Raw genomic sequence first — 22,798 nt, 5'->3', positions numbered from 1 at the left:
TATAAGATCTGTTCACAGCGGAGAGAAACACGCAGAGTGTTACCTCTGTTTTACCATTGGTTATGTTTTGCTGTAGACATCAATTTCTGGTTCCTATCACCACTACTGTAATGAAATCTGAGTGCCTTTCTCTACAATGAACCATTTCACATCAAACCACTCTAAATGATTTTGTTTACATCTCAACAATGAAGTTATGTAGAAATTTTGAAAGATTAGTGGAATTCCCCTTTAAAATAAAGCAGCGTGGTTCACTCCATTTTAGTTGGAATTCACTTTAAATGGTTCATGTAGAAGACAAGCTAAAAGGAACAAAGGCATTCTTCTTCTTAATAATAATAATAATAGTAATAAATAATAATAATGATGATAACTTTAATACAGATTTAAAAGTTATTACAAATAGTAATAAATATGAAAATTGTTAAATATTAAAAAATGAAATTATTATTATCATCTCAGTAGTAGGAATATTAGCATTTTGTTGTTATTTTTATATTTTTGTATAAAAACAATTATTGCTGTCTTATAAAAAATCTTATTATAAATTATTTTTACACCATTAGAGAATATCAGCTGCTCTTTACACTGTGCGAACATTTCCACATTGATGGACCGATGGAGATAAAAACATCATTAAATTAACATACATTGAAGTTAAGAACATTTTATCATAGCTAACCATCATTTCACAGATGTGCACTGTTTATCGGAGGTTTTGTGATACGTTTAAAACTTTACTGTTAATCCAGTTGTGTTATGACCAGCAGGAACACGGTCCGTCTTGTGTGTCTCTGTTCTGTTGAGGTACAGAGTCTAACAGAGTTCTTTATTGTTGTTTTTGTTGTTTGCCTTTAGCCAAGCGGAACATAAACCACCTGGGCCATCAGCTGCAGATGAACCAGCACTGCCTGGACACGGCCTTCAACTTCTACAAGATGGCGCTGTGCAAGCGGCTGACCCGCGGCCGCAAATCCGCCCACGTTGTGGCCGCCTGCCTCTACCTGGTGTGCCGAACGGAGGGGACGCCACGTATCCTTTAGGAATGAGAGAGAGAGAAAGAGAGAGAGAGAGAGAGAGAGGAAAAAACTGATAGATTAGAAGTTGGGGATGTAGTGGTTTATTCTTGAGTGAAGAATTTAGGTGGGGATGCGTTGAGAGTTTTTCAGTAGCTTGAAATATATAAAGAGGTGGGTCTGAAGGTGGTGGGAAGTGCACCATGTGTCAGCCTATAGGAGACTGGGGGGAGGGGCCACATGCAGTCGTTCGGATTTGGAACGTCATCTCGCATTCGGAGCTCTACAGTCCAGTTCTAAAGATGTTAAAACTCACTTTTTTATGAAAAGAACAGCCACTTGTAGTTTTTGCTAATAACTCATTATTATACACTCTTCAAAAAGACGGTGCTTCAAGGGTTCTTTATTAAAGAAAATGGTTCTATGTAGAACCATGAACATTCAAAGAACCTTTTGCATGATTAAAGGTTTCTTTGCATTATGAAAGTGTTCCTCAGACTGATGGAGAATGTGCTGTAGATGGTTCTATAGACCTATTTAAGCCTTTTTGAAAATGGTTCTATATAGCACCTGAAAGGATTCTTCTACTGTTACGGTGTCAGGCTTATAGCGATAGAAGAACTCTTGAGTGCTATATAGAACCATCTAAGGCACATTACTGAACATTTTCCATCAATCTGAAGAACGCTTTAAAGATGGAAAGAACCTTTTAATCGTGTACAGGGTTGTTTGAGTGTTCATGGTTTTATACAGAACCCTTTTCTTTACTAAAGAACTCTTGAAGAACCATCTTTTTTAAGAGTGTAATATTATTTGAATGAGTTTCCCACTCGCTTTGATCTCCGGCCATAACAAACCAGAAATGTTTATCACAGGATACAAAAATACCTGAATCCTGTGAAGGCAAAGTTATAAGCAACGATGACAAAAGCATGTTGTAATTTTTTATAACCTGTAGTTGAGTTTATATGATTTCTTTGTCGCTTGAAGCTCAATCCAGACCATGCTTGTGTTTGGAATTAGACAAGGAGATATTTTGTTATGATTTAAGTTTGATTGAAAATGATTTTGTCTTGCTTTGAGGAAAGAAAACATTGTTTTCATTTTTGCCATGTTTTTGTCATTCTTTGACAGTAAAACAAGCAAAAAAGGAGTCACACGTGCAGAATCTAACCTGTCAATACAGTGTAAATACAACGATCAGGCATAACATTATGAGCTCCACTTACTCTATAGGTGCACTTTGTAGTTCTACAGTTACAGACTGTAGTCCATCTGTTTCTCTGCATACTTTGTTAGCCCCCTTTTACCCTGTTCTTCAGTGGTCAGGACCCCCATGGACCCTCACAGAGCAGGTACTATTTGGGTGGTGGATCATTCTCAGCACTGCAGTAACACTGACGTGGTGGTGGTGTGTTAGTGTGTGTTGTGCTGGTCTGAGTGGATCAGACACAGCAGTGCTGCTGGAGTTTTTAAACCTTGTATAACTCACTGTCTATTAGACACTCCTACCTTGTTAGTCCACCTTGTAGATGTAAAGTCAGAGACGATAGCTCATCTGCTGCTGCACAGTTTGTGTTGGTCATCCTCTAGTCCTTCATCAGTGGTCACAGGACGCTGTTGGCTGGATATTTTTGGTTGGTGGACTATTCTCAGTCCAGCAGTGACACTGAGGTGTTTAAAAACTCCAGCAGCACTGCTGTGTCTGATCCACTCAGACCAGCGCAACACACACTAACACACCACCACCACGTCAGTGTTACTGCAGTGCTGAGAATGATCCACCACCCAAGTAGTACCTGCTCTGTGAGGGTCCATGGGGGTCCTGACCACTGAAGAACAGGGTAAAAGGGGGCTAACAAAGTATGCAGACAAACAGATGGACTACAGTCTGTAACTGTAGAACTACAAAGTGCACCTATATAGTAAGTGGAGCTGATAAAATGGACAATGAGTGTAGAAACAAGGAAGTGGTCATAATGTTATGCCTGATTGGTGTATGTAGTCTATATAGACTATTCATATGCACAAACACTGCTATAGTGTGAGAGTTGATGGTAGATGGTAAATGTAATTCCTTCCATAACTGAATAATGTAATTGTGTAATTACAGCCTCTGCCTGTGAATAGTGTAATATATTGGGAGTAATTGTATTTATACAATTCAGCTAATTGCAGTTTAAAAGTATAGCAAAACAAATGTCTTGGGTTATCTTGAAGGGGAATTCCACAGATTTTTCAAAATTTTCATGTAATTCAGAGTGGTTTGGAGTGAAATGTAGAGGGGTGCACAGCTCTGGTCCTGGAGCACAGTTTGGTAGTTTCCCTACTCAAAAAACCCACTAAACCATGCAATTAAAATGATGAGTGTAATCAGTGTACTGGACACTGGCCCTCCAGGACCAGCAGTCTGCACGCATGTAGTAGAGAAAGTGACTGAATCTGATTTCTTTACAGTGGTGGTGATAGGAACCAGGGGTCGCCATGACTACAACACAAATATAGACATTTTATTTACTATCCAAAACCACCAGTGAACCTACACGAGTCTTCTGAGTTTTATATTTAATGTTGATGATGGTAAAATTGTATAAAACCTGAAAAAAAAAAAGGTTTCTTAGGGCCCTCACAGCGACCTTCATTTACTTCTTTGCGGCGAACGTATCAAAGAAATACGTTTTAGACGGAACTTTATCTCAAAACTATTGAAAATATAAATGTCTCAGGCACCAGGCAGTGTGTTCATAACCATTTATGTACTTTCTGTGAGGGAGCTTTTTGAGGTGGACGTCTGGTTCCTATCACCACCACTATGAACAATTCTGACTCTGTTTGTTTCTCTAGAACAGAGCGTTTCACACCAAACCACTCTGAATGAGTCTCTTAATGATTGAATTCTGCAGAAATGTTGAACAATCGATGTAATTGCCCTTTGTGAAACTACCAGCTCATGTTTTATTGTTTAGAATTTATCTAACAGATTTAATAGTGCCCTGATAGTTTGTCAGAATGTGTCGTCATCCAATTGTAATCTCGCTATGTATTGAATCTTGACTCACGTGTGGTGTTGAGTGTTGGATTGTGAGCTATTTGGAAATATCCAGCCTTGTTTTATTATCTTTGAAGCCTCAGATCAGTTGATTTCACTCTATGAGCACAGCCAGAGACTCAGGACATGGAACTAAATGGTAGAGACACTGTGAGCTCAAATTTCAGAGGAAACTGCTGTTTATAGATCTGCCCATAAACAGTCAGAATTTAGTTTCCCTCCAGTTCTTATCCTGTCGGCCCCTCCTGAGTCCAGAAATGCGTCATTTACTGGGGGAAGTATTCCCTCCGGCTTTATGAGGAATATGTACTCTTTCACTCATAAATAGTTCACTGGAAGTGTTCAGACTTTGTAAGAACCAGATGAGTCACAGAGAGTCTGTGTCTGTGAAAAACAGATTAGAATGAAAGAGGAACAACTATCATCATTCTGCGGAAATCATTATAGATGTTCTAATCTAGTGAGATATTAAAGAAATACTCCTTTGCTTTTCATCCTAATCTCTGTCCGTCACGTGTGAATGGTAACAACCATGTACGGTAACAGTAAACAGTAATTTTGGCACATTTTCTTGTACTTGAAAAAGAACAAAAAACTCCAAAACTCCAAAAAGTGATCGCCTTTTATACTAAAAACATAGGTGCCAGAATTGCTCAACTAAATTGAATCTGCCATAGTTCAACCTGTTATTGTGTCCTAATAAAGCGCAAATGAATGTCAGTTACACTAAATAAATATAGATTTAATTATTATTATTAATGCAGTTAGCAAAATAATTTAAATCAGTGAAACAGTGATTAAGAAAGAAAACTGCCAAATAATTTTTTTGGGTGGTGAATACTGAAGAAAAATGGGATTGATTTGATTTTTGTATCATTCCTGTATATAAAAATCATGCATTTAAACTTACAGTATTGGATTTAAAGTATGTGTTTTACCCTCTACAAGTAGAAATTAAAGAGGTAGATAGTAAAACGGCTAAAGCTTACAGTGAAATCAGCTTATAGGCTACTTTTATTATAGCATATTACTACGAGGCTGTTAATAGGAGTAATAGGCTTATATAATAATTTTCTCCTTCTCCATATCTTAAACTAATGTTAAAACCTTATTCTGTGCTCATATTGCTCTTTTGATATTTTTGCTATCCGGTGTCGACCAGAGGAGGACGGGTTCCCCATTTGTGTGTTGGATCCTCTCACGGTTTCTTCCTCTTACTCGTAGAGTTTTTCCCTTGCCACTGTCGCCATTGGCGACGCTCATGGGGGCTCTGACCCGGATTTTTATGTGAAGCTGCTTTGTGACAACACCTGTTGCAAAAAGCGCTGTATAAATAAACTTTGACTTGACTTGGCTTTACATGTACATTAGGGCTGTATGGTAAACTGTATGTTTATTGTGCGGGAGGAGTTTTAGCAACAAACACATTCTTAAGGGCTGAGAGGACAATGGATCAAATTACCTCACACACACAGCGCCAGAGTGATGTAATTACGTTAGTGGGGATATAACGCTACCACTGGGCTTGAAACCCACTATCCGGCATGGAGAACGAGAGCAGTGTCTGATCCACTTGTACCAGCGCAACACACACTAACGCACCACAGTGTGACTGCAGTGCTGAGAATGATCCACCACCCAAATAGTACCTGCTCTGTGAGGTTCCATGGGGTCCTGGCCACTGAAGAACAGGGTCAAAGGGGGCTAACAAAGTATGCAGAGAAACAGATGGACTACAGTCTGTAACTGTAGAACTACAAAGTGCACCTATATAGTAAGTGGAGCTGATAAAATGGACAATGAGCGTAGAAACAAGTAGGTGGTCGTAATGTTATGCCTGATCGGTGTATGTAGTCTATATAGACTATTAATATGCACAAACACTGCTATAGTGTGAGAGTTGCTGTGCATGTGTAATGTGGTTTCTTCCTGTTTAGCGTTCTTGTCAGTGAGATGTCGCTAAATCTTGCCTCTCTATGTCTGGGGTATGTGTGTGTGTGAGTTGTAAGTGAGGAGATGTGCTAAGATGTGTGTGGGGGGGGTCTCCTGAGACTATCTTCAGTCTGCTTTAGTAGGATGAGTGAGAGGGTGTGTGCAGTGCAGACTAGCGCTCTTCTCTCTCTCTCTCTTTTTTTTTTTGTGACTGGGTCGTATTATTAACAGCACAGTTTCCAGGACTGTTATATAAGGTTTGATATAATCAGCGTGGGCACTGGCTGTGTGCCTTAAAAACGATGGCAGTAAGGGATGAGCAATAGGGCCGTAATTCATTATTCCATACAATATGATACAGTGGCGTCTCAATTTGATACGTTTTTGATGCAGCAAGAATAACAAAGGTCTGAACATGTGTCTTATGCTAATCTATAATGTTTCCATTTCTATTAATTAGTGCATTGAGATTCATTATAAAAGTATAGTATTTGAAACAGGAGCTAATGCTCTATCCCAGGGGTCGCAACCCAAATCTGAAGAAGAGCCATTTTGTCCTTTCAACAAAAATCAAACCACCTTGGAAGCAACATTTTATATCCATTTTAACATCTTGGCTGTAAATATGCCTCAGTATGTGCTGATGTGCTAGTATATGCTAAAAATTTAATCTAAATGAAAACACAGCCTTACTTTGCTCTGCTTTAAACTTTAGCTCAGCTGTAGCCGCTTTTCTCGCATCTCTGGCAGGAAACTTTTCCTCAAAGGTAGAACGGTTTCTTGTAAAACGTCTGTCAACGTTTGATTTTTTACGAGGCTGAAGTCGCTTCTCATTTGCCAGCTTCTTGTTCAAATTTTCCTGTTCCACCTTAAATGGTGCCTGAGGAGGCAGAATGTAACAGCTGCACGATTTAAGGTGGAACGGGAGAATTCAAACAAGTTGCTGACTTCAGCTTTGTGACTTTTTAGTGTTTGACAGTTTCTCATTGCAGAATCAGGAAACCAGCTGGAGTGATTATAAACGCAAATAAGTCCATTTGTCTCCAGATTATTGATGTTCGTCTTAAATCTCTCTCTTTGCCTTTTCGTTAGCTACTGGCTAGGTGAGACCATTGCCTGTGTTGCTAAGATGACCAGCAGTCTGCGCTGATCTTCAGGGTTAAAGGGTGAATTAGCAGTTCTACATTAACTCCAGTGTTTAACACCATTTATTGTTAAACTGTGTTGAACGATCAGCAGAGCTTTATTTTACTGTAAAGGAGGATTATTTTATTTTTAGCTACAAATCTGATTCTGCTGTGGAGCCACAACAGGGCAGAAAAAGAGCTGCATGTTGCCGACCCCTGGTCTAGCCACAAGCAAATATGTTAGCATTAAGCTAACATACTATCCACAAGCCAACATACTAGGCATGATATTAATCAATGATATGAGTAGATACAATTGTGTCCTTACTGGCCAATATGATTTATTAATTATAGACAGCCTGTCAACAACAACGATCAGTGTATAACTGCATAGTAACAAAGCAGCTGATGGGATGTCAGATAATGACATCATCTTGTTGTATTCATGTATTTTTATTGTTTACTCTTCCACTCTGGTTCCTTAAATATTTTATTTTTTACAGATGTTGAAAAATCATTGAACCCAGAGTTTTTGATCTCCTTTTGTAAATGTTTTTTGCCTGAACGATATTTTTTGATGCCTTCTTGTAAATGATAAACTGAGAGTGGGCGTGGCTTAAATCAGAGTATAGTGCTGGAATTATATTATATATTATATTTACTGACCGCAATGTATTGCAGATGAATCAAGAAGTGCTGACATTGATAACATGCAAATGAGATGTAATTAAGCCAATCAGCAGTCTGATATTGAAACAAGCCTGCTAATTGGATGATAGGTGTGAAATGGTATTGAATGAGATGGATTTTTTTTTTTTGGTACTCAGTAGTTTTGAAGTCATTTGGTCAGGACCGTGAAGGCATTGATCCCTTAATTGTGAAAATTCTTTCAAGTGTTGTATTTTTGTCATTTCGCCTGCCCTTCATGCCTCTGCAGGCGTCTTGTGTTGAATTTGTCGCAGAGACTGTATTATAATGTTTGATCTGAGGTTGTTTCAGTCAAGTTCTGTTCAGCGCCAGGTTACAAAAATCTACATACACAGAGTTAAAACACCTGCAAGTTTCTCCTTTGTTTTACCAACAGTTCAGGCACTGCAGCGCTGCTCAGGTCTCTGGAGGCGAGTTCCTCAGTGAGTCAGGCTGTGTGTTTTTGGGGAAAACGCGGTGTTTGTGGCTGTGGATTCCCTGTGGGAGGGTTAAATATAGCCTGACGTTGCTCAGCTCTGCAGGAGGAGCACCTTCACTTCCAATTAGAGGCATCTCCGTCTTTGAGGAGAGGCTTTCCAACTTAAGGCCTTATAAATAACGCATTATGTTTTTGGAGTGAATTTACTCGTATATTAAGCAGCTTTATATCAATGAAAATGCACTTATGCAAAGAGATTACAGATCAGTATCACTTTGAGGATGTAAATATCATAAGCAGTGTGTTCATGAAATTTTGAATTTTTTTTACAAATATTTTTGGAAAAGATTTATTTTCAAATTTTTAATGTTTTCTATTTTTTAGTTTAGATTTTTATTTGTTTTTTGATTTCAGTTCAGTTTCAGTCAGTTTTAAAGATGCATTTATAACTTTGATAAAGGTGTCTATATTTTCTGAAAACAAGGTTTTAATTGTAGTTTTTAGTTGTATGATGTGAAACTGTGATAGTAGGTATTTGACAGTGACAGTTCAGAATGTGCAACTTCTACCGATACTTCAGAGCTCTGTTAGTGAGATTTAACTCAGTGTAGACTGACAAGAATTTAATGCATTAAACCAAAAAAAACCCTTGTCTTTATGAACTTCTGCACAAATGTGTCTTCGAAAAATTTAAAATCAGACATCAGCATCACTTTCCTCATATCTGTGCAACCCTAAGTGAAAGCGCTGTGAAGAAGTGTTTGCCCCTTCCCAATTTCTTCTAATTTTGCTGATTTGTCACACTGGAATGTTTCAGATCATCAAAGGAATTTATTGAAGGAAAAATGCTATTCAGCCCTATCTGGCCCGGTGTGAAAAAGTAATTGCCCCCTTAGCTATTTGACTATTGGGTTCAATTTCACTGCCACACCCAGACATGATTATTGCCAGACCTGCTGAATCCAAAAAATAACATAAATAGAACCTGTCTGGCAATGTGAAGGAGACTAGAAGGTCTACAAAAGCAGACCATGATGCCACGTTCTAAAGAGCTTCAGATACAGATGTGAAACGAAGTCATTGAAGTCTGTCAGTCTGGAAAGAGATACAAAGCCATTGCTACGGCTCTGAGACTCCAGTGAACCCCAGTGAGAGCCGTTATCCACAAATGGAGAAAACATGGAACAATGGTGAACCTCCCCAGGAGTGGCTGACCTACCAAAATTTCACCAAGAGCTCATTGATGACTCATCCAGGAGGTCACAATAGAACCCAGACGGACATCTGAAGAACTGCAGGCCTCACTTGCCTCAGTTAAGGTCACTGTACATGATTCCAGAGCTGCTCATGTTGTGTTTATCTTGTAGTAAAATTAGTTGAATGACCTGAGATGTTTAAATGTGATAAATTAGCAAAAATAGAAGAAATCGGGTGGGAGCAAGTACTTTTTTCACAGCACTGAATGGCAGGACTCATTTTCTCCTAAGAGAGGCTTGTTTAGATTATTCTAGGTGCTCTGGAATTGTTTAGAAATTCGACACGTGGCCAAAACTATCTCGAAGATGTTTTTGCTAATCCTAAACCTGAGACGTGTGTTTATGGGATAAAATAATGATGGGCTCTGCTCACCTCAGCCCTAATCCTCACACATCCCATAATATTGCTGTTTCTTCAGTCAGTGGTTTCATCTCTAAGCTCTCTCAGTTGAGGATTATCTCTCCCTTAGTTGCCATGGTGACTAATCCCATAATGGTGTTTTTTTATGTGATGTTATTAATCCATTTGGACCTGAGTGGACAGGTGTGCTGGTCTCCATGGACACGGTTGCCCCAGGTGCATGGTTGCCAGGAGAACGTTGATTTGCAGGTTCAAGAGGTTGAAGCTTCAGTCGGGCTCCATTCAGGACGGCTAAAATCTGATTAAGCAGAGTTAAAACGTCTGCTGCTGCCTTTCTGCGTGGTCAGATGGTCAGTCAGTTTTATTCGTCTCTCCGTGTTTGATTAGTTCTGCTGACCAGTGTAGAAAGTAGCAGTGTAATTATAAATCAGTTCTGAGCTGCACACTGATTTGCATGGCTGCCATGGTTTTTCTATGGAAAAGCCAGAAGCTTCATTCATCAACCGTTCTTAAGAAATTTCTTCTTAAAACCCACTTACGCAGTTTTCACGAAGACTCTGACATCCACCAGTGTTTTCTTCTTAGGTAAGAACAGAATCGACACACACTCAAGAGCACAAAGGTTAGAACAGTTTAAGAACGCGTCTTTAATCTGACATTGCGTTTTCATGCACTCAATAATCCGATAACTACAGAAAATCAGATTTTGTCAGTACTCCGATCAACACGTTTACATGCACTTGAGTAATCAGATAATGGGGAAACTCCAGGTGTCCATGGGTTAGGCAGTGATCGGATTTCTGCTTTATATCCGGCCAATAAACTCCCAGAAGAAGACGTGGCGTAAACGTAATGTAAAACTGTAAAATCTAGAAGATGAAGAATATTTAAATCCTTCATTTGGTCAAGAATGTGTTTGGTTTCGCTCCAAAAGTGTTTTGCTGCGTCTCGCGGCGACGCTGCTCGCTTATTTCTGGTACCGCTGTTCAATGAGCGCGTTTACATGTACTTAATAATCTGATAACTACAGAAAATCAGATTTGTCAGTTATCCATGTATATGCTCTTGAGTAATCAGATAAAGGGGAAACTCCAGGTCTCCATGAGTCAGACAGTGTTCGGATTTGCTGCTTTACATCCGGCCAATAAACTTCCAGAAGAAGACGTGGCGTAAACATAACGTAATACTCAAACTTTATGCTGCGGCTTCTTTAAAAACATGCCTACTCTAATTTTACAGCAGAGCTGCAGTGGTCTCTAGAGTGAGGTGTTGCCCTTTAAAGACTCCCCACCCGCATTCTGATGATGTATCTTGAAGGTGGGAGATACTTCAGGGAGGGTTTTTGGGCATGGGCTGTTTTGAAATGCAGAAGGGTGGCAGATATCTAGCATTAATGCAAGAAGCCTACATATCTTAAAGCCATATAATTGTCCTCAAATCACCATTACGGAAGAGAGAATGGATTAACGATAGAAACTCCTCAAACTAATGAAATGCCTTGTCAGATGAGGACGACTGGCATCCATTATTTGCTGAATAAAAATAGAATTACTGTTTTTTTTTAATGTTTTTTAATTAATGGTTTTGAATACTGAGGTAAAAATTACACTAATGCTAGCTTGGTTGTGTTTATTGGCCTTAAGCTGAGTAGTTAGGCAAGTAGGCAGGATTGGTTCACGCCACAGGGATTACCAGTGGTTGTATGATGTGTTTGAGAAATGCATGCTGGGTATTGTAGTGCAGATAGAGCACTGATGAATGAAAACATGAAATCGATATATTCTGTTGTGAATTCTGTCGTAAATTCTGCCTCATGAGGTTGAGGGAAAACAGTGCCCTACAGAATATTGAATAACACGACAAATTACATCAATCTCTCTATGCTTCTCTTTAAAGGTTCACCTGATTTTGTTGGAGTTGATTGTAAAATGAAACTGAAATTTGGCAGATCTATCATTGTTTGTATGTTACTAAATGGAATCATATACTCTTAAAAATGGTGCTTCAAGGGTTCTTTAGTAAAGAAAATGGCTCTATACAGAACCATGAACACTCAAAAACCTTTAAAGCATGATTAAAGGGTTCTTTGCATTATGAAAGGGTTCTTCAAATTGGAGAATGTGCTGTAGATGGTTCTATATAGAACCTTTTTTGAAAAGGGGTCTATATAGCACCCAGAAGGGTTCTTCTGTTGTTACTGTGTAAAGCTTGCAACAATGGAAGGATCCTTTTGGGTGCTATATAGAACCCTTTTCAAAGGGGTTTGATGTAGAACCATCTACAGCACATTCTCCATCAATCTGAAGAACCCTTTCAAAATGCAAATAACCCTTTAATCATGCTTTAAGGGTTCTTTGAGTGTTCATGGTTCTGGATAGAACTATTGTGTATCATCAGTATATTAAATTATTGGCTTAAATTTAGATCAGATCAATTTTGGTAAATATTTACACCCCAGAAATGCTGTGTTTACTAAGAATAAATAAGGCCGATAGCTGGATATTCGTAAGAGGATATTAATTTTTTTTTTTAAATTAATTTTAATTTAATTAATCTGAATGAGTGTATATCTCTTTCGTCACGACCCAAGGGTTATTTGGTGGATAAATTTCTTTCCATTCATCTCCTTTAAGCGACTGAGTCTTTAACTGAGCTCCTGCAGACATGCTGTTGGACCTGAGTGATCTGCTGCAGGTGAGCTATGATTTATTTATTTATTTGTTTGACCATTTTACCTTTTAATACCATAATCGGATCATATTTGCTGGGTAAAAGTGCTGCGTGTGTGCAGACGGTGCGATTAGAGGGATAAATATAGTATCACGTGCGTCTGCATTTTTAATCTGAGTGATTCAGCAGGACTCTGATATTTGCCTGAGGGGAAGTGCCTGTGTTGGGTATTTTCTCAGACTCTCTCACAGCTGGTGTGGATGTTATATAGTTTTACTCTCCCAGCTGTCGTGTTAAACGCCTCTTCTGCCGACTCTCTCATAGCCACACACACACACAGACGCTCCTGTGCTGAACGGAACCCATAAATTCCCTCAGTCTCCCTCATACAGCAGCTTTTTTCAGGCGTGCGTATGGAGGCCCCTGTCATTATAAAGGCCATGACCTCTAACTCCTCCTCAAAGGAACTTCTCTTTTAATGGCATAGGCCCAGATGGAGGGGTGGGGGGGCATTTTTATCCAGCTTCCAGTGGAAGATGTAGACAAGATGTAAACAGTCGTTCAGAGTGGTTTGGTGTGAAATGCTTGTTCTAGAGAAACGTAATCAGAATTGTTCACAGTGGTGGTGATAGGAACCAGACGTCCACCTCTAAAAGCTCCCTCGCATAAAGGTATTACAAGTGAAGTGGTTATGAATACGACTTGTAACATACATGGTTTGTTTTTGTTTTTTTCAAACATTTGATTGTTAGAAAAAATCATAATAAGCTTGTGTACCACTGATAATGCTGCTGTTCCTAAGAACTACTGATTATTCTTATCGCAGTGGCTTTAGGAGACTCTTATCTTCAGGATGTTAGAAAATTTGCTTTGGGACTCACTATTCCCTCTCATTATTTTGCCCACCTCTGCCAGACTTAAAGGGCCCACAGCCTATATTTTTCCCCACTTATGACACTTGTGCAGGTTTATGCACCAAAAACAGTCATATTCAGGTTTACAAGACCACTTTCTAACCTCTCTTTATCTCTTAGAGTTAAACAGGCTGTTTTTGTTTCTTGGCCTTTAAGGAGCTGAAATGCTCCTTATAATGTCAGTTATAATGGATGAGTGGGGCTAAACTGTTGTAGGCTGGTTTTTGTGACATCACAAAAAACAATGAATTCTACACAGGATGTTGTCAATAATATCTGTCTGCAGAGCCACAGTTTCACACCAGCAGGTTCACTCCAGCAGGTCCAAGCCAGTGGCATTCAGCACATGGGCCGACATTTGTTTTGGTTTTTCTTAGAGGGTTTTAGGCTGATCAGCATTTCAGTCGTTTTATATGGGTTTACAATAAATTTGTAATAAATTTGCGTTGGGCTAATGTAATATTTTAAGCTTTAGGCTGAAACAAACGTTGATTTGAACACATATAGAGATTCACAGGGTAAATATTACTTAAACTAGAGCTGATGTGGCGGGTAAACTAATGGGTTATGTATATATAGAGCTAATTTAACTTGGCCTTAGTATGGGGGGCTTTATGTGTACACTTACATTACATGTGCAGGAATAAAACTTAACCTTAAGCAGCTTAAACTGAGCATAATATTGAGCTTTAGGATAAAACTTTAATATTTAAACATATCTCTGCTGAAAAAATCAATAGAAGCCATTCAGTGTTTCTTTTGGTTTCTGATGGTCTCGTAATGTGTTTTGTCTGATGGTTTAACCGGTAACCAGTGGTTGATTCCTATACTGGCAGCGGTCTCCCTTCCTGAAGGGTAACATGCACTGCGACACATACAACCAGCACAAACAGTCGCTGTTTACATCAGAGACGTTATAAATGAGGAGACCGGCCACTGGTTGAAATATGAATGGGACGCTCATAACGCTCAACTTTCCTATAAGGACTTTGTTTACATGGCACAATCATGCTGTCCTACTGCACGTATTCCACTGGAGTGGAACTGTGGGTGTAAATCTGCGGCTCTGCAGTCAGGCCCTTCTCGATGTTTTTGCTGTTTTTGATTGCTAAACACATGTAGATCATAATGCATCAGGGAAACTGGTGTAAACAACACTTACTACATACATCAAACTGTTTTATTTCAAAATGGCTATGATATGGGTCCCTTTAAGTCTTTTCAGGGTTTTGTCTTTTGGTTCCTACCACATTTCTCACATTGTACCCCAAATGCTGCATGGAAAAGAGAACAGATCCAGAAAGAGAGAACAAAAGCTCATTGTTATTTTTTAAGCAAAGTCAACCCTAGTTATCGTCAGAAATACTGTGAGCTCAGCTCTTTTTCTGTTTCCTTCTCTCCTGCCTCATTTCTTCCCTTCCTGGTCTTATCTACTCTTCTATTCTCTCTCTCTAGGTCAACGTTTACGTTCTGGGAAGAACATTCTTAGCATTAGCCAAAGAGCTATGCATCAATGCTCCAGCTATAGGTAAGTCTTCCATACATTTTTATACTGTAGATATTTTTAATATGTCCAGAGTCAAGTGCAGTGATTGCAGTGACAAACATTTAACTGCGCTGATACACAAGGCCGTTGCCCTTTTTGTAAGTTATTTCTGGCCAAGTCAGTACATAGTGCAGTACTCACGTTTGCACATAGAGGGCGCTGTTTCACTGCAAAACAACTCATTGGCTGATTTGAAAGCTGCATTTTTGCTGACTTTGAGTACTTTTGTTTCAAACACAGCATTAAGAAAAGCACACCAGTTGGATTGTTCACATCTTTTAACTTTCTCACTTTATTTTTAAGCCAATTAGGGAATTGCAACTGGCAATCTGTTCAGCCAGTACGCAGCATTGTGTTGGTCAGCGTCAAGCCATCAACATGTAAACATTAAATTTGAAACAAAAACAATACATTAGTAAGAGCTGCCTGTTCCAAGTGCAACACACCCCTACATGTTAGTTCATGTCAATAATTAAAAAATAAAATAAATTAAAATAGTTTTTAAAATATTAAAATAATAAGCTTAAGGTAATAAATAAGATTGCAGAGCTAAAGTGTGAGCTGTTGACAGTCCAGTCAAACGAATCTCTCTCTGTTCTGTATAGTCTTTCAGCATCATTGTTAGAATTACAACCAAATAATCCCTCGGAGGTGAACCCTCATGCATAGAACACTAGTTCTGGAATCTGTCCTCCCTGTACCCCTGTCCCGTTGGTGCTGTCCGACGAACACTGAAACTGGAACGTAACTTTCCCGCACTGCACCTCTGTCATGCCCTCCTGTCCGAAATAACTCAGCTCGCTGCCGTCCAGCACGGCGCTAACAGTGTAGAAAGCGTCCGGCTCAACCTGCACCGGGTGCTCAAACCACACAGGAAACGTCGAACTTGATCCATCTGAGACGAACGTGGTGATCCTCTGGGCTAACAGCGCCCCCTGCCTCTTCAGCTCGATCCGGACGGCGTATTCGGCTCGGCCACCGCTGGAACCGTACAGGCTGATTCCGGCTAAAAATATGCGTCTGTCCGCCGCGAACTGGACGCTGTCGCAACGGCCTCTGTATCGCCACTGGTTGCTGCGGTAGGCGGCTGACTGGAAACGGCGACAGCGCTGTGGGCGGAGCCCTGACCTGGCCCTCAGCGGAAACTCCAGTGCTGGTTTTTTGGCCGCGGTGAACCAGAGGAAAAGGTCCCGCGTCTCCTCTAGAGTCAGTATTTCAGAGTGGGCGGGACCATTAGCGAATTCCTCCAGGCTCATGGCCGGAAGGCGCAGGAGGTACAACGCCTTGCCCAGAGCAGAGCGTTTGTGCTGGGGCGTGGGGTTCAAGCCTCGCCTCCTGCACTCTGACTCCGCCCAGTTCAGTGCCGCCTGCAGCACTGACGCCTCCTTGATGTTGAGCGTGTCGCGGCTCAGGACGCTCTCCAGTGTGGCCGGGTCGATCTGGCAGAACCCCTCAGAGCACAGGGCCACCTCAGCCTGCGCATCGATCACCTCCCAACACCTCCGGGTCAGCTCCGGCTCGTCAAAGAGCCGGCTCTGCCACAGCAGCACACAGGCGTTTCGTGCCTCCAGGCCCGTTTCCAGGAAGTGCACGCACGCCCGAGCCAAAGGAGACACCAGGTACTTCTTGGCCGCGTACAGGGTGGCCAGGACTGTGTCGGCCTCCAGCTCGATCTCGTCACTGTAGAGGTATCTGAGGACAGAAGGGTTGAAGAAATAGTTTAGTGGAAAAGCAATATGTGCACAGTTTTCCTTTCACCCCAAATGTACTGAATCAGCCAAGACATGCTTGGTGCTATTGTGGATGTCATGCAAGATTATGTCCCACCATTTAGCACTGTGCAAACTGCTTGCATCACTCATCAAACACTTGCCTATTACTGTACTGAGCTGTTAAGTAATCTCTAATAGACTTATGTGGTACGTAGCATAGCGAAAATCAGACACGGCAGCCACCTTGAAACCTGACTTTCCATGCTTTCGCTTATTTTTAAGTATATTTACAGGATAAGGGGAAATTGAGTACATTTGAGGTCCACTTATGACATTTATGTGGCTTTAAGTAACAAAAACAGTTTTTAACATGCCCATTTTTTAACCTCATGTTATCCCTCAGACTTAAACAGGTTGTTTTTGTCGCTGTACCGATATATGAATGAGCTCTGTTCCGATTGGCTGGCCTGTATTGCACTTTATTCACAAACACTCCTTATAACTTCAGCATTAATAGGCTGAGCTGAACTGCTGTAGTCTGAATAGGCAAGTAACAGTATATTTTGAAACTTTTAAGTGTTTACATACCATTTAAACTCTCTTATTTAAAAAAAGACAGTTTTCCATTATTTTGGCCCTTTTGTGCTGAACTACTGCTTTAAAAGGAAAGGACAAAGCTAAACTCGTCCAAATGACATTAACATAAAGCGTCTCTAACGAAGCGTTTAACATCAGAAGGCAGACAGCGAAATGGTTCTCTTGGCTTGTTTCCGCTGCTTTAAGCACTTTTTGCTACCTATTTAAAGCAGAATCGCAGATGATTCGAATCCAATAAATTCTCCATCATAGCAGAGAAATAAGAGGGCGGCTCCACTGAGACACCAGCAGTAGCCCTGTTATTTTTACCCACTAGTGATTAGGGAGTCTTACTTGAGCAGGATTAGGAAAGCGGTGGGCTCCACATCTGGAATGTGGATTTCCGTGTCTCCCTCAGCGAGGTCCCCATAAAACATGGCACAGAAAACGGAGCTCCCCACCGCCAGCACATACTGAGGAGGAAAATTAATGAGTGAGTGAATGAATGAATGAACTTACTTGCCACACTCTTCAGTAAAGGGTTTAATGGTGGATGGGAACTGACCTTATGGGCTGGGACCTTCGTTGATGATCCTGGAGGACCAACAATAAAGTGAACATCCGCCATGTGCTCGTTATTGAACATCTGAGCGTTCCTGGAAGAAAACGAGATATTAGTTCGCCTAAGTAACTTATAATGGAGAGGCCACAAAAGAACAGAAGACTGTGAAAGGGAAAGTCCATCAATTTTTCAGAAATTCTACATGACTGAATGGCTGGGATGAAAAGTGGTTTGGTGTGAAGTGCTCTTTTCAAGAGAAACTTACTGATTCAGAATTGTTCACAGTGGTGATGACAGTAACGAGATGTCTGAAGAGTTTAATGCCTCTGAGCTCCCTCACAGAAAGTTAGTACATGAAATGGTTAGATATGTGCTCTCCAATGCCTGACACACTGTAAAGTTTTGGCTTAAAATGTTTTTTAATCCATTCATGGTGGAGTATGCATGCTGGAGTGTCATAAGGCAAAATAGTTCCTAAAGAAAAACTGACTAGTTTATCTTCATCATCATTACATATAAAAACCTCACGTGTAGGTTCACTGGTGGTTTTGGACAGTAAATAAAATAGCTATATTTGTGTTGTAGACATGATGACCCCTGGTTCCTATGACCACCACTGTAAAGAAATCTGAGTCCCTACAATAAACCATTTCACATCAAACCTCTCTGAATGACTCTACATCTCAAGGTCTGGATTTTTCAGAAATTTTGAAAAACTGGTGGAATTCCCCTTCAAGCATAGTAGCTAGCGTTTTTTTAGTTCGTTTTGGGCCGTTTTATACTTCCTTATGAAAGCTGCAGTTAACATGAGCTATGTGTACAACAGTAGGTTATAATTTAATCAGTAAGGTTAGAAACTAGATATAAAATAAACTGTTTATGGAATTATCATTGGTGTTTATGACAAATCAATTTAAAACTAAAACATATTTTTAAAAATGTATTCTACCGTTATTTTAACATAACTGTCGCTTAGAATAACTTAAAATTAAACATAACTAAGCTGAAGTCAGCTTCTTGTTGGAATTTTCCCGTTCCACCTTAAATGGTGCGACAGTTAACGTTACATTCTGGCGCCTCAATGGCACTGCTGCACCATTTAAGGTGGAACGGGAAAGTTCTGAAAAAAGAAGCTGGGGAATAAGAAGCTGACTTCAGTCTCGTCAGAAGTTAGCTATGAAATTAGCCACCGTTAATATTCTTCAACGTTATAACGTGTTATAAAGGTGAGAAACGTTAAAATGCTGAAAATACGGTTGAAAAACTTAAGTCTGTCAGTATAAGTGGCTTCACCTCTCCCGCAGTGTAGGCTGAACGGAGCTGCTGCCGTTGTCGTTTATGTTGTTGTTATTGACGCTGTTGTTAATTTTGTTGTTGTTTACGTTGTTGTCGTGGTTCTGCTCGTTGACCGGAGTCACGGCGGCGGTTTCCGAGCTGTCCGTATCCGCCTCGCTGCGCTTCTTCTCGGCCTCGCCGCGCTCTGCGGTGCCTCCAGCCGGCTGTAGCTCCATCTTTCCGGGCTTAGCGGTGTGGCTGCAGGCGGGGTGGCGGGGCTTTTTCAACGAATCCGGGAGCAAGAGGAGAAAAGCGAGACACTTCATGACCCGGCCATGATGGAGCGACCTGCATAGTGCTGCAGAGGGCATCAGAACTTGGACCGTTAAAATAAACTCGTTCCGAAAACTTTAACGTTAATTCCAGCTTCTCCTGCGATAAAAGGCGCTCTTAAATCGCTCCCAGTTTCTTCCTTCTCATCGCATCCTCTCCGAAATCGTCTCACGCCAAATAATGAGCTTTTTCTCCTTTTCTCGTCCACATTTCAGTCCGCTCTTCGTTTTTCAGCTCGCACTGCGTTTTGTTAACGCTCCCTCCGGACCTCTTCTTTTGCTCAGCGATAACGGTTTGTGAGCTCGCGCTGCTCCAACTTCTTCGTTTTGTATGTAGAAGCTTTGCTTTGCCGCGCCCCCTCGTTTCCTGCGACCAATCAGCTGCTCTGGCGCTACTGACGTCAGGGATTAAAGGACCCATCCCCTTTATACAGGCGTGTAGTGCCAAACATCTGTGTTTAGTGCAGTGATAACCAACCCTGTTGCAGATTCAGCTCAGTTTAAGTGTGCTTTCTACAACAGACTTCCGTGCAGGAGTTTAGCAGGGTTGAATATTATTAGATGCAATCTGGAGCAACTATGTCTGATTTTATTTTAATCCTGTTTTTCAATTTTGGGTGTGTGGTCATTTGAAAAAGACACTATGAGAAAAATAATAGTGATGTAATGCTAAATCCATAGATCCCCGACAGTTAGAGATAAACCTAGTTCTGTTCAGGATGATTTTTTTTTTTTGTTTGTACGTTATTCTGCTGATCAGATGTCCCTATTTATTGTCAAAGGTGGATAAATTATTTTCTTAAATTAGTTTATTAATGCACTTCACAAGTGGATCAATGTAAAGTTTTATACTTGGCATATAAGGAGCACTGGAATATGTAATACTATTTGAAGATTAGCACATTCTTTGCCACTCCCATTGCCGTTCCAGATGTTCACCTTCCGGCTCGAACATAAACATGATATCTGCCTAAGGTCTGGCATTAATCATTAAGTTATTTATTGTTCATCATTTAATGTGAAAGGCATGATGTGATCGCTGTAGTAAATGCCGTCAGATGACTAATATGTGATGAAAATAATGAATTATTACATAATTAACTACTAGTAAGCAGTGCTGCCACCCCTTATATAAACTGCTTCTTGACATGATTTATAAATGTGCTGCTATTCCCGTTTTCATGCCTCAGTTCTGCAGAGCTGTGTTTATATTCTGCAGATTGGTTTGACTCACATAAATGCTGATCTCAGCGTACTGAGTACTGATTGCACAGTAATTTGCGAAAGTAGTGATCTTAAAACTCAGCTAAAAAAAAAATACAGATACCTGAATTGTCTCTTTTAAAATGTTATAGAGTATGTCTCAATTTTCAGTCCCCCCAAAAACTAAAATGTCAGTGTCACAAAAGCACACTGATCAATGAACTGATCATAGACAGGGTCTCCATGAAAGATGGTTAATGATAAACACTCATTTTTAATATTGTTCAACAGTATAGAAAATGAATGCATTTACCTGTACTTAATAATCTGATAACTGCAGAAAATCAGATTTTGTCAGTAATCCGATCAACGCGTTTACATGCTCTTGAGTAATCAGATAATGAGGAAACTCCGGGTCTACATTAGTCAGACAGTAATCAGATTTCTGCTTTGAAATCAGCCAATAAACTCAAAGAAGAAGATGTGAACGCAATGTAGAACTCAAACTTCATGTCACAGCTTTTTTTTTAGTTGAAATCGCTGCTCGCTTATTTCCAGTGCCGTCTGTTTTTGCACATGCTCAGACTAAGAAATTTGAAAAAAGTCAAAGTAAGAGTTTATATGCGCTGAGAAATCTGATTACTGAGCTAAAATCCAGCTCTCTTTATTGGATTTCCTAATCGGATTTCTAGACCTTACTCCAGTCTAAGAAGTCAGAGTATGATTTTCACATGACCATTTGAATAATCAGGTAACGGATGGAATCTGATTATAATCAGACTATTGAGTGCATGTTAAAGCAGTCATTGTCGCAGTTGTAGAGGGTGATATGGGTGTAAAGTCTTCAGTTGGTCTGTTCAGCGCTGGCGTGTTTTTGCAGATCCCTGCCTGTACATCCCGCGGTTTGCACACATGTTGGAGTTCGGAGAGAAGAGCCACGAGGTGTCCATGACAGCGCTGCGGCTGGTGCAGAGGATGAAGAGGGACTGGATGCACACGGGACGAAGGCCCTCTGGGCTCTGCGGAGCAGGTAACCATGGCAACCCCCTGTTATTGGCGGTGACCTTTTTTAATGATGGTAGACCAGTCACAAGCATGTAGACGCAGATTTGGTTTTACTGAGCAAGTAAAATATCACCAGCAACAGATCTTGTTATGAGCTCAGACATACTAAAGAGTAAATCAGTTAAAGGGAGGAGGATACAGCAGGAGAAAATGTATATGTTAAAGTTAATACAGTAATAACAGTGTTGTTAATGCATTTTCCTAGTTTGACCCTTTGAACGGTCTGCAGTAGTGCAGACTGAGGCCCAGCTGGAGTGCACTGGAAGTTTCTATGATAAAATCTGCGAATGTTGCCTTCTCATTCAAATACAGCTTTTAAATGGCTTTTAAAGTGTTATATTCAACAGAATACACTGGACATCTTGCAGGAGAGCTATGGATAAATCAACAAGCAGCAGACTACCAAAAGCAACAGCAAAGTGGAAGCAAAAAAATGTGATTGTGCCCTAAAAAATGATAAATATTTAATAAAATAAAAATAAAATGTCATCATTTAATTTAACTTTTCTTCATAATCTTTTGCTTTGTGTTATTCTACACTCAAAAAATGAAGTGTTTCTCGTCACGCAGTTTTCAAGCTAGGACCATGAAACTTTGCAGGATCGTAGGGCCTATATCCGATTAGGTTGCTTGTGCTTTTCAAAGCGATCCGATGTATTTTCCCGTAGGAAATTAACGGCGGAATGTTCAGAACATTAAAGTCTAACTGAAGTGATGTCACAATGCACATCCCTCACCAAGCCACTCACACACAGTACAAACAGATTCACACACTTAGCCTAGTGCACAGCAGTAACCACACAAATAATGAATTTAAGGTGGCGCTGCATTTAAGGTAGCAGTGAATTTAAGGAGGCACCGGATTTAATGTATCAGTAAATTTAAGCAGGCAGTAAATTTAAGGTGGCACTGGATTTACTGTATCAGTAAATGTAAGTTGCCCCTGGATTTATTGAATCAGTAAATTTAAGGTGGCAGTGGATTTAAGGTGGTACCATCAACAGTTTGCCACCATTTTAAAGTAATTCGCTGGCTTTTTAAAATTTTTTCACAAACTATATATGTATATATGTAGT

The 22,798-nt window shown here is 40.2% G+C and overlaps 2 protein-coding genes across 2 annotated transcripts in view; one reads left to right on the top strand and one right to left on the bottom strand.

Moving 5' to 3' along the window:
* The window catches only part of brf1a (BRF1 RNA polymerase III transcription initiation factor subunit a), a 62,945-nt gene that overhangs the window by 3,599 nt on the left and 36,548 nt on the right, over positions 1-22,798 (top strand). Inside the window, exons 2-5 of the mRNA XM_036575320.1 lie at positions 859-1,032; positions 12,530-12,561; positions 14,907-14,979; positions 21,538-21,687. Of these exons, the coding sequence (XP_036431213.1) occupies positions 859-1,032; positions 12,530-12,561; positions 14,907-14,979; positions 21,538-21,687 (429 nt within the window). The remainder of the gene's footprint in view (positions 1-858; positions 1,033-12,529; positions 12,562-14,906; positions 14,980-21,537; positions 21,688-22,798) is intronic.
* Positions 15,161-19,737, bottom strand: btbd6a (BTB (POZ) domain containing 6a). Its single transcript, XM_036575169.1, has 4 exons — positions 19,141-19,737; positions 17,851-17,941; positions 17,640-17,758; positions 15,161-16,689 (listed from the first exon to the last, which is right to left on the bottom strand). The coding sequence occupies exons 1-4, from the start codon at positions 19,491-19,493 to the stop codon at positions 15,657-15,659; spliced, it is 1,596 nt and encodes a 531-aa protein (XP_036431062.1). The 5' UTR covers positions 19,494-19,737; the 3' UTR covers positions 15,161-15,656.

Source organism: Colossoma macropomum, unplaced genomic scaffold (assembly GCF_904425465.1).
Source record: "Colossoma macropomum unplaced genomic scaffold, Colossoma_macropomum, whole genome shotgun sequence".
Taxonomy (NCBI): Eukaryota; Metazoa; Chordata; class Actinopteri; order Characiformes; family Serrasalmidae; genus Colossoma; species Colossoma macropomum.
The sequence above is the reverse complement of the archived record's forward strand: the minus strand, read 5'-3'. Positions and strand labels throughout refer to the sequence as shown.